The 12,053-nt window shown below is 45.1% G+C and overlaps 1 protein-coding gene across 7 annotated transcripts in view; it reads left to right on the forward strand.

Annotated features, from left to right (window-relative positions):
* PEX5L (peroxisomal biogenesis factor 5 like) overlaps positions 1–10,802 on the forward strand; it is a 173,588-nt gene extending 162,786 nt beyond the window's left edge. For all 7 annotated transcript variants that reach the window (XM_082224205.1, XM_082224209.1, XM_082224207.1 and 4 more), the window contains 7 exons: positions 6–122; positions 979–1,122; positions 3,611–3,681; positions 6,166–6,363; positions 7,630–7,795; positions 8,204–8,361; positions 9,501–10,802. In XM_082224205.1, the coding sequence (XP_082080331.1) occupies positions 6–122; positions 979–1,122; positions 3,611–3,681; positions 6,166–6,363; positions 7,630–7,795; positions 8,204–8,361; positions 9,501–9,705 (1,059 nt within the window). In that variant the 3' untranslated portion in view covers positions 9,706–10,802. The remainder of the gene's footprint in view (positions 1–5; positions 123–978; positions 1,123–3,610; positions 3,682–6,165; positions 6,364–7,629; positions 7,796–8,203; positions 8,362–9,500) is intronic.
* The last annotated feature ends 1,251 nt before the right edge of the window (positions 10,803–12,053 follow it).

Consider the following 12,053-nt stretch of genomic DNA (forward strand, 5'->3'; position numbering starts at 1 on the left):
CCTAGTCAGACACAGAGTTTTGGGATAAGATGCAAGCAGAGTGGGAAGAAATGGCTCGCAGAAACTGGATCTCCGACAGCCAAGAAGCACAAGGCCAAGCAGCCGTCTCCATTAATGAGAAGGTAACGCTGATGTTGTGGAGAGAGAAGGCTTGTAGGGCCGCTGGGTTGCCAGGGGCAACCATGGAAGCTTGACTAGGCCAAAGCCCTTGCCAGTAGCTAGAGGAGGGTGAAATAATTTGGCAAATGCCTTTTTAATTTGTTCCAATGGCAGCTTTTAAGCAGCAAACCAGGGATACAGGTTGCCGCCCGCCACATGGCAGTGGTCCCAAGATGCCTGCTGCCTCTCTCCTCTGTGGCATTTAGTAAGGCAAAGTGAGGGAACTCACAAGACAACGAGGAGAGGAGTTGCAGGGCCTTATTCAAAGAGTGTGTAATGTGAGCATGAAAAAGACTGAAAAGAGGACGAGTGAGTCCATCAAGTTCCCCAGTTCTGCTGCTGGAAATAACTGCTGTGGCTTGGGCTGATGGGAGCTGTGTTTCCAAACATCCGGAGGGCTTCGCCAAGTTGGCGAAGGCTTTATTATATTATTTAATCAACTTTTTATGCTCATGTACCGCAAAAAAAAAGACAGGATGGAGGTTCATTCAAGTGGTCTGTGGGTTTGTGGTTGAACATGGGAGATGACCTATCCGCCGCATTAAATATTTGTATTGATTCTTATTTGTATTAGAAATGAAAGCAGGAATTAAAATGCAATTAAAAATTGCACCCCATTTCGCACAGGCATTTATTACCATTGCTTTAATAGGCAGAAAGATTATTAAGTTGTCCACCAAGACCTTCATCTGTTTTCAAGTGGTCTGGGGGTGGGAAGTTGGGAACCACTGGTGCAGGAAATGAGCGATTTAATTCTAGGCTGTTTTCACCTTTTGAGGTACTGTGCCTCAATGTCACCACATTCATTCTCTCTCCTAGGGCTATTATTTTCATACAGAGAACCCCTTCAAAGACTGGCCTGGCGCTTTTGAGGAAGGCCTCAAGAAGTTAAGGGAGGGGGACTTGCCCCTGGCCATCTTATACCTGGAAGCTGCTATTCTCCAAGATCCTCACGACTCCGAGGTATCCGCTCTGGTTAATATTCTGAAACTGGAATGCATAGGCTTCAACTTATTTGCTAATAATGGAAATAAAGCCTTTAGCAGTCATGCTTAATATCATGATCAACATGATGTCTCCAGTACTATCAAGCTGGATGGGGATACACCATTGTATTAAAAGGGGAAAGTTTACAAATTAAGGATAAACCCACATTTCACATCCAATACAAAGCCTGCAATATATATTCGGTTGCATCAGATGTTGTAAAGGTAAAGGTACCCCTGCCCGTACGGGCCAGTCTTGACAGACTCTAGGGTTGTGCGCTCATCTCACTTAAGAGGCCGGGAGTCAGCGCTGTCCGCAGACACTTCCGGGTCACGTGGCCAGCGTGACGAAGCTGCTCTGGCGAGCCAGCACCAGCGCAGCACACGGAAACGCCGTTTACCTTCCCGCTATAAGGCGGTACCTATTTATCTACTTGCACTTAAGGATGCTTTCGAACTGCTAGGTGGGCAGGAGCTGGGACTGAACGACAGGAGCTCACCCCGCCGTGGGGATTTGAACCGCCGACCATGCGATCGGCAAGTCCTAGGCGCTGAGGTTTTACCCACAGCGCCACCCGCGTCCCCATCAGATGTTGTAATCAGCGTAATTTGACCAGGGGTCATGTGAAGACTGGATGAGAGCCAACAGACTAAAGCTCAATCCAGATATGACTGGATGGGAGGTTGCCTGCTTTTGCTGACATTGCACTCCCTCTGAAGGAGCGGGTACACAGGTTAGGGGTACTCCTGGGTCCTTTGCTGTCACTTGCGGCTCAGGTGGCCTGAGTGGCATGGAGTGCCTTCTATCAGTTTTGGCTGGTAGCCCAGCTGTGCCCCTATCTGGACAGGGGTAGCCTAACTTCTGTTGTCTATGGTTTTGTTTTTGTTTCTTGTGTATTTTGTGTTGTGAACTGCCTAAGCTGTGATATTTGGATCAAGGGCAGTATACAAATTTAGTAAATTTCAATAATATGCATTGGCATTCTGCCAGCTTTTGAAGACGCACCTTTGAGCTCTCAACCGAAGTCTCCTGTTTTAATTTTCTGCTGTTTTAAGGGGACTGCTTTACTGAAAGTTTCACTTACGAGTGTTTATACTTTAATGCTTCTGTAACTAATTTTATACTTTGTAAACAGTTTAAAAGCCTAGTTGAGTAATAAGTGGTGTGTTGTTGTTGTTACCTTGGTTCTCGAACTTAATCCATTCCGGGTGTCCATTTGACTCCCGAAACAATTCAGAAACCAAGACGCAGCTTCCGACTGGCCGCAGGAACTTCCTGCACTCAAGCGGAAGCCACGTTGGACGTTTGGCTTCTGAAAAATGTTCGCAAACCAAAACACTTCCAGGTTTGTGGCGATCGGGAGCCAATTTGTTCAACAACTAAGCCATTTGGGAACCAAGCTACCACTAATAATATTAATACTTTTACTATCATTGTACAACCTGTGTACAATGAAATTAAACCACTGTATTGTTATTGTTGTTGTTGTTAATTCCTATGTCACACTTAGGTATTTCTGATTTGTTCCCTGGCCACTAGCTGTATGGATGTCTGTAAGGCACAATGAAAATCCCCCAAATTATATTTTCAACTCTTGCTTGCATTTCTTTGGTTTTTCTGGACTGGACTTTTGTAAAATGACTTGCAAAGCAACTTTTTATTACTATTATTCATTCTTTATTAAATTTGTATACCACCCTTCATCCTAAGATCACAGGATGGTTCACAACATAAAAATACAGTGGTGCCCCGCAAGACGAATGCCTCACAAAACGGAAAACTCGCTAGACGAAAGAGTTTGCCGTTTTGGAGGTGCTTCGCATAACGAATTTCCTATCCTATGGGCTTGCTTCGCAAGACGACAATGTCTTGCGAGTTCCTGCTGGTTTTTTTCCTCCCCCCCCCTTTTTCTAAGCCGCTAAGCCGCTTATCAGCTGATCCGATCAGCAGATAAGCCGCTAAAAGCTGCTAATAGCGCTAATCCGCTAATCCGTCAATGGGCTTGCTTTGCAAGACGAAAAAACCGCTAGATGCAGAGAATCACAGAACGGATTCTTTTCGTCTTGCGAGGCACCACTGTACAAAATGAGAACACAAAATACATAAGAAAACAAACACACACCAATAACCCTCCTCCCACAAACCCAGTTAAAGGGGCATAGAATCTTAATCAGCCAAAGACCTGGTTAAAGAGAAACAGTTTCACCTGGTCCCTAAAGATATGCAATGAAGGTGCCAGGCGAGCCTCCCTGGAGAGAGCATTCCACAAATGAGGAGCCACTGCAGAAAAGGTCCGTTCTCATGTTGTCACCTTCTGGATCACTCATGAAGGAAGCACATAAAGAAGGACCTCAGATCATAATTGCAAGGTCAGGGCAGCTCATATGGGGAGAGGAGGTCCTTGAGGTATTGCAGTCCTTTCGATACACAGCTGTGCAGTAATCTTACCATTTTTATGTTGCAGGCCTGGCAGTACCTTGGGACAACACAAGCTGAGAATGAAAATGAGCAGGGAGCAATTGTTGCACTCCAAAGGTAAATATAGTTAATTGCTGCATAGAGACACTCAGCTATAATTTTTAAAAATAATAATAATGAAGAAGTCAAGTTTCTAGTCCTTAAGGCAAGGAAGACAGACTTTAAAGACTGACCACAATGCCTGGTCCTTGCCCCTCCCCATCAAAACAAATTATGCAAAGTATATGTAAATTTGCTTTAATTTGCATGGGTGTGAAACTGTGGTGTGCCATATTTGAGCCACCTTGGTGCTCAAATATTACAGTGGTACCTCAGGTTAAGTACAGTGGTGCCCCGCAAGACGAATGCCTCGCAAGACGGAAAACTCACTAGACGAAAGAGTTTTCCATTTTGGAGGTGCTTCGCAAAACGAATTTCCTATGGGCTTGCTTCGCAAGAAGACAATGTCTTGCGAGTTCCTGCTGGTTTTTTTTCCTCCGCCCCCCCTTTTTCTAAGCCGCTAAGCCGCTTATCAGCTGATCCGATCAGCAGATAAGCCGCTAAAAGCTGCTAATAGCGCTAATCCGTCAATGGGCTTGCTTCGCAAGACAAAAAAACCGCTAGACGAAGAGAATCACAGAACGGATTCTTTTCGTCTTGTGAGGCACCACTGTACTTAATTCGTTCCAGAGGTCCATACTTAACCTGAAACTGTTCTTAACCTGAAGCACCACTTTAGCTAATGGGGCCTCCTGCTGCTGCCGCGCGACTGGAGCACAATTTCTGTTCTCAACCTGAAGCAAAGTTCTTAACCTGAAGCACTATTTCTGGGTTAGCAGAGTATGTAACCTGAAACGTATGTAACCTGAAACGTATGTTAGCTGAGGTACCACTGTATTAGTATTTAAGCTCACACAGCACAGAGGCTTATGTATCCTTAAAGGGATCTGCAAAACTTAATCCGGTATGTTACTGAATCAAGCAAATGGGAACGTGGGAAGAGGCAATGTCGTCTGGCAAACACAACCAAGGAACTCTGCAAACAGGAGGCCTGCTTGGTATTCCTGGCACTTGCGCACTTTCTAAAAGTTTATCTCTTCATTAGAAGTGCTCCTTAATTGAGCTAAACTCAATCCGACAGCCGCATGTTAAGTATATGGTGATCGTTTCTGCTGCTGCCTCTGTTCCAGTACTAGGCAGATAACGGTCGTGCCACATTTTCTAATGCTAGTTATTATTCTCTGCTTGTGCTCAGAAAGTTAGCTGCGTCATATTCATTTTCTCCTCACACTGAGTATATACTCTCCAAACCTAATGATATTAGCTGTGTTAATAAGCTAATCCGTTTATCTAACAATGCTTCCATTACTGTAGCCCTTTCACAGGTTCCCTCCCGGGGTACAATAAATAAACTGGAGGGGTGGGAAACAACAATGCGCATGAATCCTGCACCCCAACGCCACCAAAAAAACCTTCCATTTACGAAGGGGGCTTGTAGGCTTGTGCAGCACTGGATACAACCCTGCTGAGTTTGTAATGTTTTGTATTCTATCCAGTGCTTTTTTGCTACAAAAAGAGGTGTTGGAATTCACCATGAATGCCTCCCTTGTTCATATATATATTATTAAGTTTCAACGATTTTTAAGATATACAGTCAAAACACGATTTCGTCTTTTTTTTCTTATTTTTGTCGACTTCCCACCCCTTTTCCCGTAGAGCTGTTATTTCCCCCTTCTGCCTCACCCTATCTTCTATCAGATCATAGCCACAATATTATAATCGCCTCCCTTATTCTCTTATAACGGCAATGGTGCCTACCTGAGAAGTTCCAGAACTGAGTTCCGGCAAATTCTGGCTGGGGGAAAAAAGCCCTGGTTCTATCTTATTTTACTGTACAGTGGTACCTCGGGTTAAGTACTTAATTCATCCCCACTTTAGCTAATGGGGCCTCCTGCTGCCGCCATGTCGCCGGAGCACAATTTCTGTTCTCATCCTGAAGCAAAGTTCTTAACCTGAAGCACTATTTCAGGGTTAGCGGAGTCTGTAACCTGAAGTGTCTGTAACCTGAAGCATATGTAACCTGAGGTATCACTGTATATCACTTTTGGTTGTGAAGTGGTTTATAAATCTGCAAACAAACAAATAAGCGAACAAAGCCATCGCAGCATCCATCCCAGGCTGGATAGTCATATCATTTGACCTTAAGATGCTTAAGATGGTGGTTTTTAGGAACCAAGGATAAATTGTTGAGCCAAGTCTGAAATCCTATGTATACTTAACAGGGCATTCCAAATTATGTCTACTCAGTCCTACTGAAGTCCATGCACCTTATTCCCAGCTAAATGGGGTTAGGATTGCAGCCAAAGTCTGCAGACTGGGACTTTGCTGCCAAGTAAACCTGCATTGTTAATTATAAACAAACCAAAAAATAATAAATGTCTAATTATTTTGTTAGCAAAGTCCTTTGTTTGCTCAGCTTAAGTGTTGCATTAAAATGAGCCGGCCTTATGCCAACGCATCGAGAGGGATCTAACTAATACGGGTTTCCGCTATTCTCTTCAGGTGCCTGGAGCTCCAGCCAAACAACTTGAAAGCCTTAATGGCCTTGGCTGTGAGCTTTACAAACACCAGCCACCAGCAGGAGGCTTATGAAGCGCTAAGAAACTGGATCAAGCAGAATCCTAAATACAAGTACATCGTCAGGAGTAAAAAGGGATCCCCAGCGCTTACCAGGAGAATGTCCAAGGCAGCAGAAGAAAGGTAATAGAAGGTCTGGTAAATGGGCGTTACGAAATAGATTTGGGAGTTCTTAAAAGCAGTCACAGTAATTTAAGAAAGTCCTGCAGATGTTACAGCCCTGTTTAGGGAAGCTTTTAATATTTGATGGATTATTGTATTTTAATATTTTGTTGGAAGCCACCCAGAGTGGCTGGGGAAACCCAGCCAGATGGTTGGGGCATAAATAAAAATTATTATTATTATTATTATTATTATTATTATTATTATTATTATTACTGAACTAAATCTCCCATCATCCTAGACCAGGCTTTCTCAACTTTGGGTTCCCAGATGTTGTTGGACTACAACTTAAATGGCTCAGGACTGCAATACCCCAAGGATTGCCTCTCCCCCTATGAACCTTCCCGGACCCCGAGATCATCCTCTGAGGCCCTTCTTCATGTTCCTCCTCCACAAGAGGTCTGGAGGGTGGCAAAACAAGAACGGGCCTTTTCTGCGGTGGCTCCCTTTTTGTGGAATGATCTCCCCAGGGAGGTTTGGCTGGTGCCTTCATTATACACCTTTAGGTGCCGTGCAAAAACGTTCCTTTTCAACCAGCCTTGGGCTGATTGACATCCCTTTGGAACATGTTGTGGGAGGGGGGATTTGGGGTTTGTTGTTATTCTTATTTTTACTATGCATTTTGTGGGTTTTTTTAATGTTGTGAACTGCCCTGAGATCTGCAGATGATGGGAGGCATACTAATAATACTAATGATTACTGTAATTCGCTCTACGCAGGGCTGCCCTTGAAGCTGTCCCAGAAACTCCAGCGGGTGCAGAATGCTGCAGCGAGGCTCCTCACGGGGTCTCTGCCATGGGAGCATATTCACCCAGTGCTTTTCCAGCTGCACTGGCTCCCGGTGGAGTACAGGGTCAGATTTAAGGTGCTGCTTTTGACCTTTAAAGCCCTTCACGGCCTAGGACCCTCGTATCTATGGGACCGCCTCTCCCGGTATGCCCCACGGAGAGCCTCAGGGTCCATAAATAGCAACACCCTAGTGGTCCCGGGCCCTAAGGAAGTTAGATTAGCTTCAACCAGAGCCAGGGCCTTTTCAACACTGGCTCTGGCCTGGTGGAAAGCTCTGCCTGTTCAGTCTGACATATAAGAATTTGTAGAACTGGTTTCAGTAGGGTTCACACATACCCAAGGCAAAAAAAATGGACCATATGATGGCCGTTTCACAAATCCTACACTGCTCTTAAAATGTTACACTTGCCTTTGTCTTGTGCTGCTCTCTTATTCCAGTTCACTGCTGGAAGAGGTGAAGGAGCTATACCTGGAGGGAGCCCATCAGAACGGGGAGATGATAGACCCGGACTTACAAACAGGACTCGGCGTGCTCTTCCACCTGAACGGAGAATTCAACAGAGCAATAGATGCATTCAGCGCTGCCCTCACAGTTCGGCCTGAGGTAAGTTTTACACTTCTGCATTAACAGGCTTTTGACACTCTCCTCTTCTGTCTATTCTTAAAGTCGGGCCTGCATTAATGAGCTGTCACTCCTGCCATTAATACTCTGGTGCCTGAAATAGAAATATTAATTGCAAGGAGAGAGTCCCATTTTCAAGAAGTTCTATTCCTGCCCCATTTCTGACTGGCCTGCAAATGAATCAAAGTTGTTTTATAGGGAGTTATCCACAGCTACGAGACATGTTCTCATGTTCTATGCCAGTTAATGGAAAAGTCAATTAATTCCAATTCCACCCCCTTCACCCTCCATTCCACCAGTCATTAATTTGAGGCTGCTGGCAAAAAGAGAGAGAAAGCTATATGTGCAAGGATTGCACCAATACTAGAAAGCTGCCGTTGTGTTTGCCAGGATTATTCATTGTGGAACCGTCTCGGTGCAACCTTAGCAAATGGAGATCGGAGTGAGGAAGCCGTAGAAGCTTACACGAGAGCACTGGAAATCCAGCCTGGATTCATCAGGTCCAGGTACAATTTAGGAATAAGCTGCATCAACCTTGGAGCATACAGGTGAGAACAGTTCAGCCACCCTTTACATGGAACAGCCGGTTCTTCCCATAATTCTATAGTGTGACCATGAAATGGAGTCTAGAATGGGGGCATGCAAACTGGAGAAGGGTTGATTTCCAATGGCCTGAGTTGCTAGCTGACCAGAAGCAGAGAAGGGACCACCCGAGACCATATACTGTTAACATTTGCCACTTGGGGACACAAGTTGCTTTATTTCCACCTACACCAGGGGTGGGGACCCTCCAGATGTTGTTGAATGGACGCCTCTCCCATCAGCCTCAGTCAGCATGGCCAATAGTCAGGAGTGATGGGAGCTGTCTTCAAGCAACTTCTGGAGGTCCACAGCTTCCACATCCTGGTCCTACAGCCCACCTGCCATGCTGATGACCGTTTTGCTAGCTTATGGCTCAAAGACTGATGTCTAAAGAAGGAATGGGGATGTGTTCTTAGCCCTTTTCTGAATACTTGTAAAAATGAGTTCAAATGAGCCTGGTTCCAGAGGTTTAGGAGATTGTTTCTCTTCCCCACCTGGTTATGGTCCCCTATATTTGAGTAGAGCTTCTCCATCAGATCTCCAGTGCAAATTGTGGCTCATGTAAAGAAGGACACCAAAGACAGCAGATGTTTCCTGTGTGCCAATTAGAAACACAGGGATCACTGCTTCCAGACACAGCCCATGAAGGCCACGAGAAATGGGAGGTCATGCATCACCCTCAGAAAAAGTGGCCTTTACCCCAAGCAGTTTCAAGGGGCTTCTCATTTTCATAACATGCCATTGCCCTGCAAAGCTGGTAGGCCAGAGTGTACTAGGTCTCCCTTGGTGGAAGAAAGCTGTCTTAAACTCAAAATGCATGGGATGGCAATTTCTTAGATTTATTAGCAGTGGCAGGGCTCTGGATATTTGCAAGTGATTGACCTCTTCCAGATATTAGACTGCAACTTCCATTAGCCATATTGGGTGGGGCTGATGAGCCAGAGCAATTTTGTTTTAAAGGGATTACATTACCTGAGGTGATTCTGGAAAGAAGTGTAGAAAAATGAGATTGCTGAATATGATTCATGACAAATTGCTGCGTCGGATTCTTGTTCTGCAGAAGTGTTGGCCCCAGTTTTTACACATCTTCTCTTCTACCCAACAGAGAGGCAGTCAGCAATTTCCTCACAGCTCTCAATTTGCAACGAAAGAGCCGGAATCAGCAGCAGGTTCCTCACCCTGCAATTTCAGGTAATATCTGGGCAGCTCTCCGGATTGCTTTGTCTATGATGGACCAGCCAGAACTTTTCCAGGCCGCTAATGTGGGCGATCTGGACGTCCTACTAAAAGCTTTCAACATCGAACCCTGATGCACACAGGGAGAGAGAAAGACTCACACAGAGAGACACTTAACCAAGCCCTCAAAAGAAAAAAGAAAGCCCAACCCATCTAGTTCTATACAGAAATATCTTTGAATTCCCTTCTTGGACTGAGAAAGACAACGTGGACACTTTGCAGCAGAAAGGGTTCTACGGGATGCCACCAGATCTCCAGAAAATTAAAAGCACAAAACCTTGTAAATATCACCTTGCTCAAGTCCACATGGGAACAACAGCTACTATGGTGCATAGGGGAACTGGACAAAACAATTTCACCTGGATATTCCTTACGACATGTACTTGTACAAAGAAAATGGGTTTTGAATATCATGCTACCATGTGCATAAGAGCACAGAAAAGGTGTTGAGTAGCGTTTCCTAAGGAGCTCCTCTGCCCCTCAAATATAGCAGCAGAGGGGAGGGTGGATGGCTTCTCACTTCCATCTTCCACAGTTCCTTTCCCACATCTGCAGCCATCCATATGTAAACGTTGGAGTAGCTGTGTTTTCCCCACCATCTACGGCTGAAACGTTAATTGGATTTTGATTCTGGAGTCTGGATCCCGTGAAGCCCTCCAAAGCAGAGATCTCATAAGAACCGAGAAGTCTACGCATGGAGAATTTGAAGGTTGAATCATATGCTGTAGGGGATGGGTTGTGCAAACATAGGGCCATTTCTAATGCTGCAGCACAGCTGATGCAGGGGGTTTCTGTACGTGCAACAGAACTTCCTCTCCCTCTCTTGTTCTCTCCAGCCTCCTGTGTGCCCTCAAAACCAGCTCTAGATGGTTTGGGGAACCCTCTGGAGCAGATGTTGAGGGTGCATGGGGAGAGGAGAAGAAACGGAAGTTCCATTACACCAGTGGAACGGTTCTGGCGCAGCATTAAATACAGCTGCTAAGTTGCAATTTGCACTAGAGGGGGTTTTTTTGGGGGGGTATGCATGGGTAGGGCTGGTCCCAACTGTTTGGGCACCGAGGATGGGTACCTGGGTGCACCTCGAACCCCTTCCTGAATCCACAAATTGTCTCTCAAAACCCCATGCCCCTTTTTCTAAGAGAGGTAAACCTGTTGCTAAGAATGTAGCCTACCAACGTCTGTTTTCAGTGATTCTGCAGGGATGTTGCAGTCGAAATTGTGAGTTGGTACCTAGCAGTGCAGGAATGTACCTGAAATCACTTCCCAAGCAGTCAGGGAGTGTTTTGTGCAGTTGCTAGGTAGCTGCCACGCAGGTTTCTTTCCCCTCCATCAAGCAAGCGGACACTGTTAGCGGCTGATGGCAGAGTGTTCAGCAGCTGGCTGCCCAGTGCTCTGGCCAGATGCCCACTGTGTCCACCAAGTGTTGTTTTGAGCAGAGCTCGCAACAGGACCACAATCAATGGGTTCATTTGCACTTTAATCTAGCTTTTCTGTTTTTATTTGTAAAGGGTTAGGGGGGAGAGAAAAAATATAATATACACATTTGGAGAGAAATATGCAGATTCAGCCATGCTGGCAAAGGACCAATAAGGAACTTGACACAAGACGCAGCTTCCTTCCAGGCTGTTTAAAAAATGCAAATAGGAGCCATAAATTACAGTCAAGAAATGGGAGAGGATATAGCATGGGTGTTAATGGGAGGCAAATGTCAGCAATCGAAGGACAGGCATCTGTTCCCTCGCCCTTTTGGAAGAAAACAAGCAGATGGGCTTGCAGCCCCTAGTCTAGCAAAAGTGCTTCAGCTGATGCTGAACTATTTTGAGAAGGGATGGCAAAATTCTCCACTCTCCTTGACGGTACACGATCAGCTCCAAAATCTTCAAACTCGGTGCTTGAAGGAATTTAAAAAATCCACTCAAGGTCACCAGGAAGTTGAGCGAGCCCCATTTAAATGAATGGGAGTCACACTCGAGCAGAGGAAGCTCTTGATTTCAGTGGGGCTTACACGGAAGAAATGTCCTGATCCATTGGGTCCCGAGGAAATAAAGTGCCCTTTAATTCCAGTTGATTTCAGGAGTAGACAAAATGCTAGATTTTTAGATGATGTTAGACATTTGAATGGAACGTTAAGTGCCAGAGATAAGGCACACGAAGAACCTTCCATCCAAGAATTGTCTCTCAAAACCCCATGCCCCTTTTTCTAAGAGAGGATGTATCAATAATTCCATTTTCTAAAATGGTGAATATTTGTAATTTTCTTTTAAAAAATAAATAAATCACAAACTATGGTATAAAAACGGGGAAAGGGAGGTTATGCAGCGTTTCATACTTGGGAATGTTACACACAGGGTATCGCTTGAAGCCTGATCGCTTTGGCTTGTTTATCAGTGCTGGTGACTTGGCTTAGCAGGCAGTCTGTTCT

Source organism: Podarcis vaucheri, assembly GCF_965113315.1.
Source record: "Podarcis vaucheri genome assembly, chromosome: 5".
Taxonomy (NCBI): domain Eukaryota; kingdom Metazoa; phylum Chordata; class Lepidosauria; order Squamata; family Lacertidae; genus Podarcis; species Podarcis vaucheri.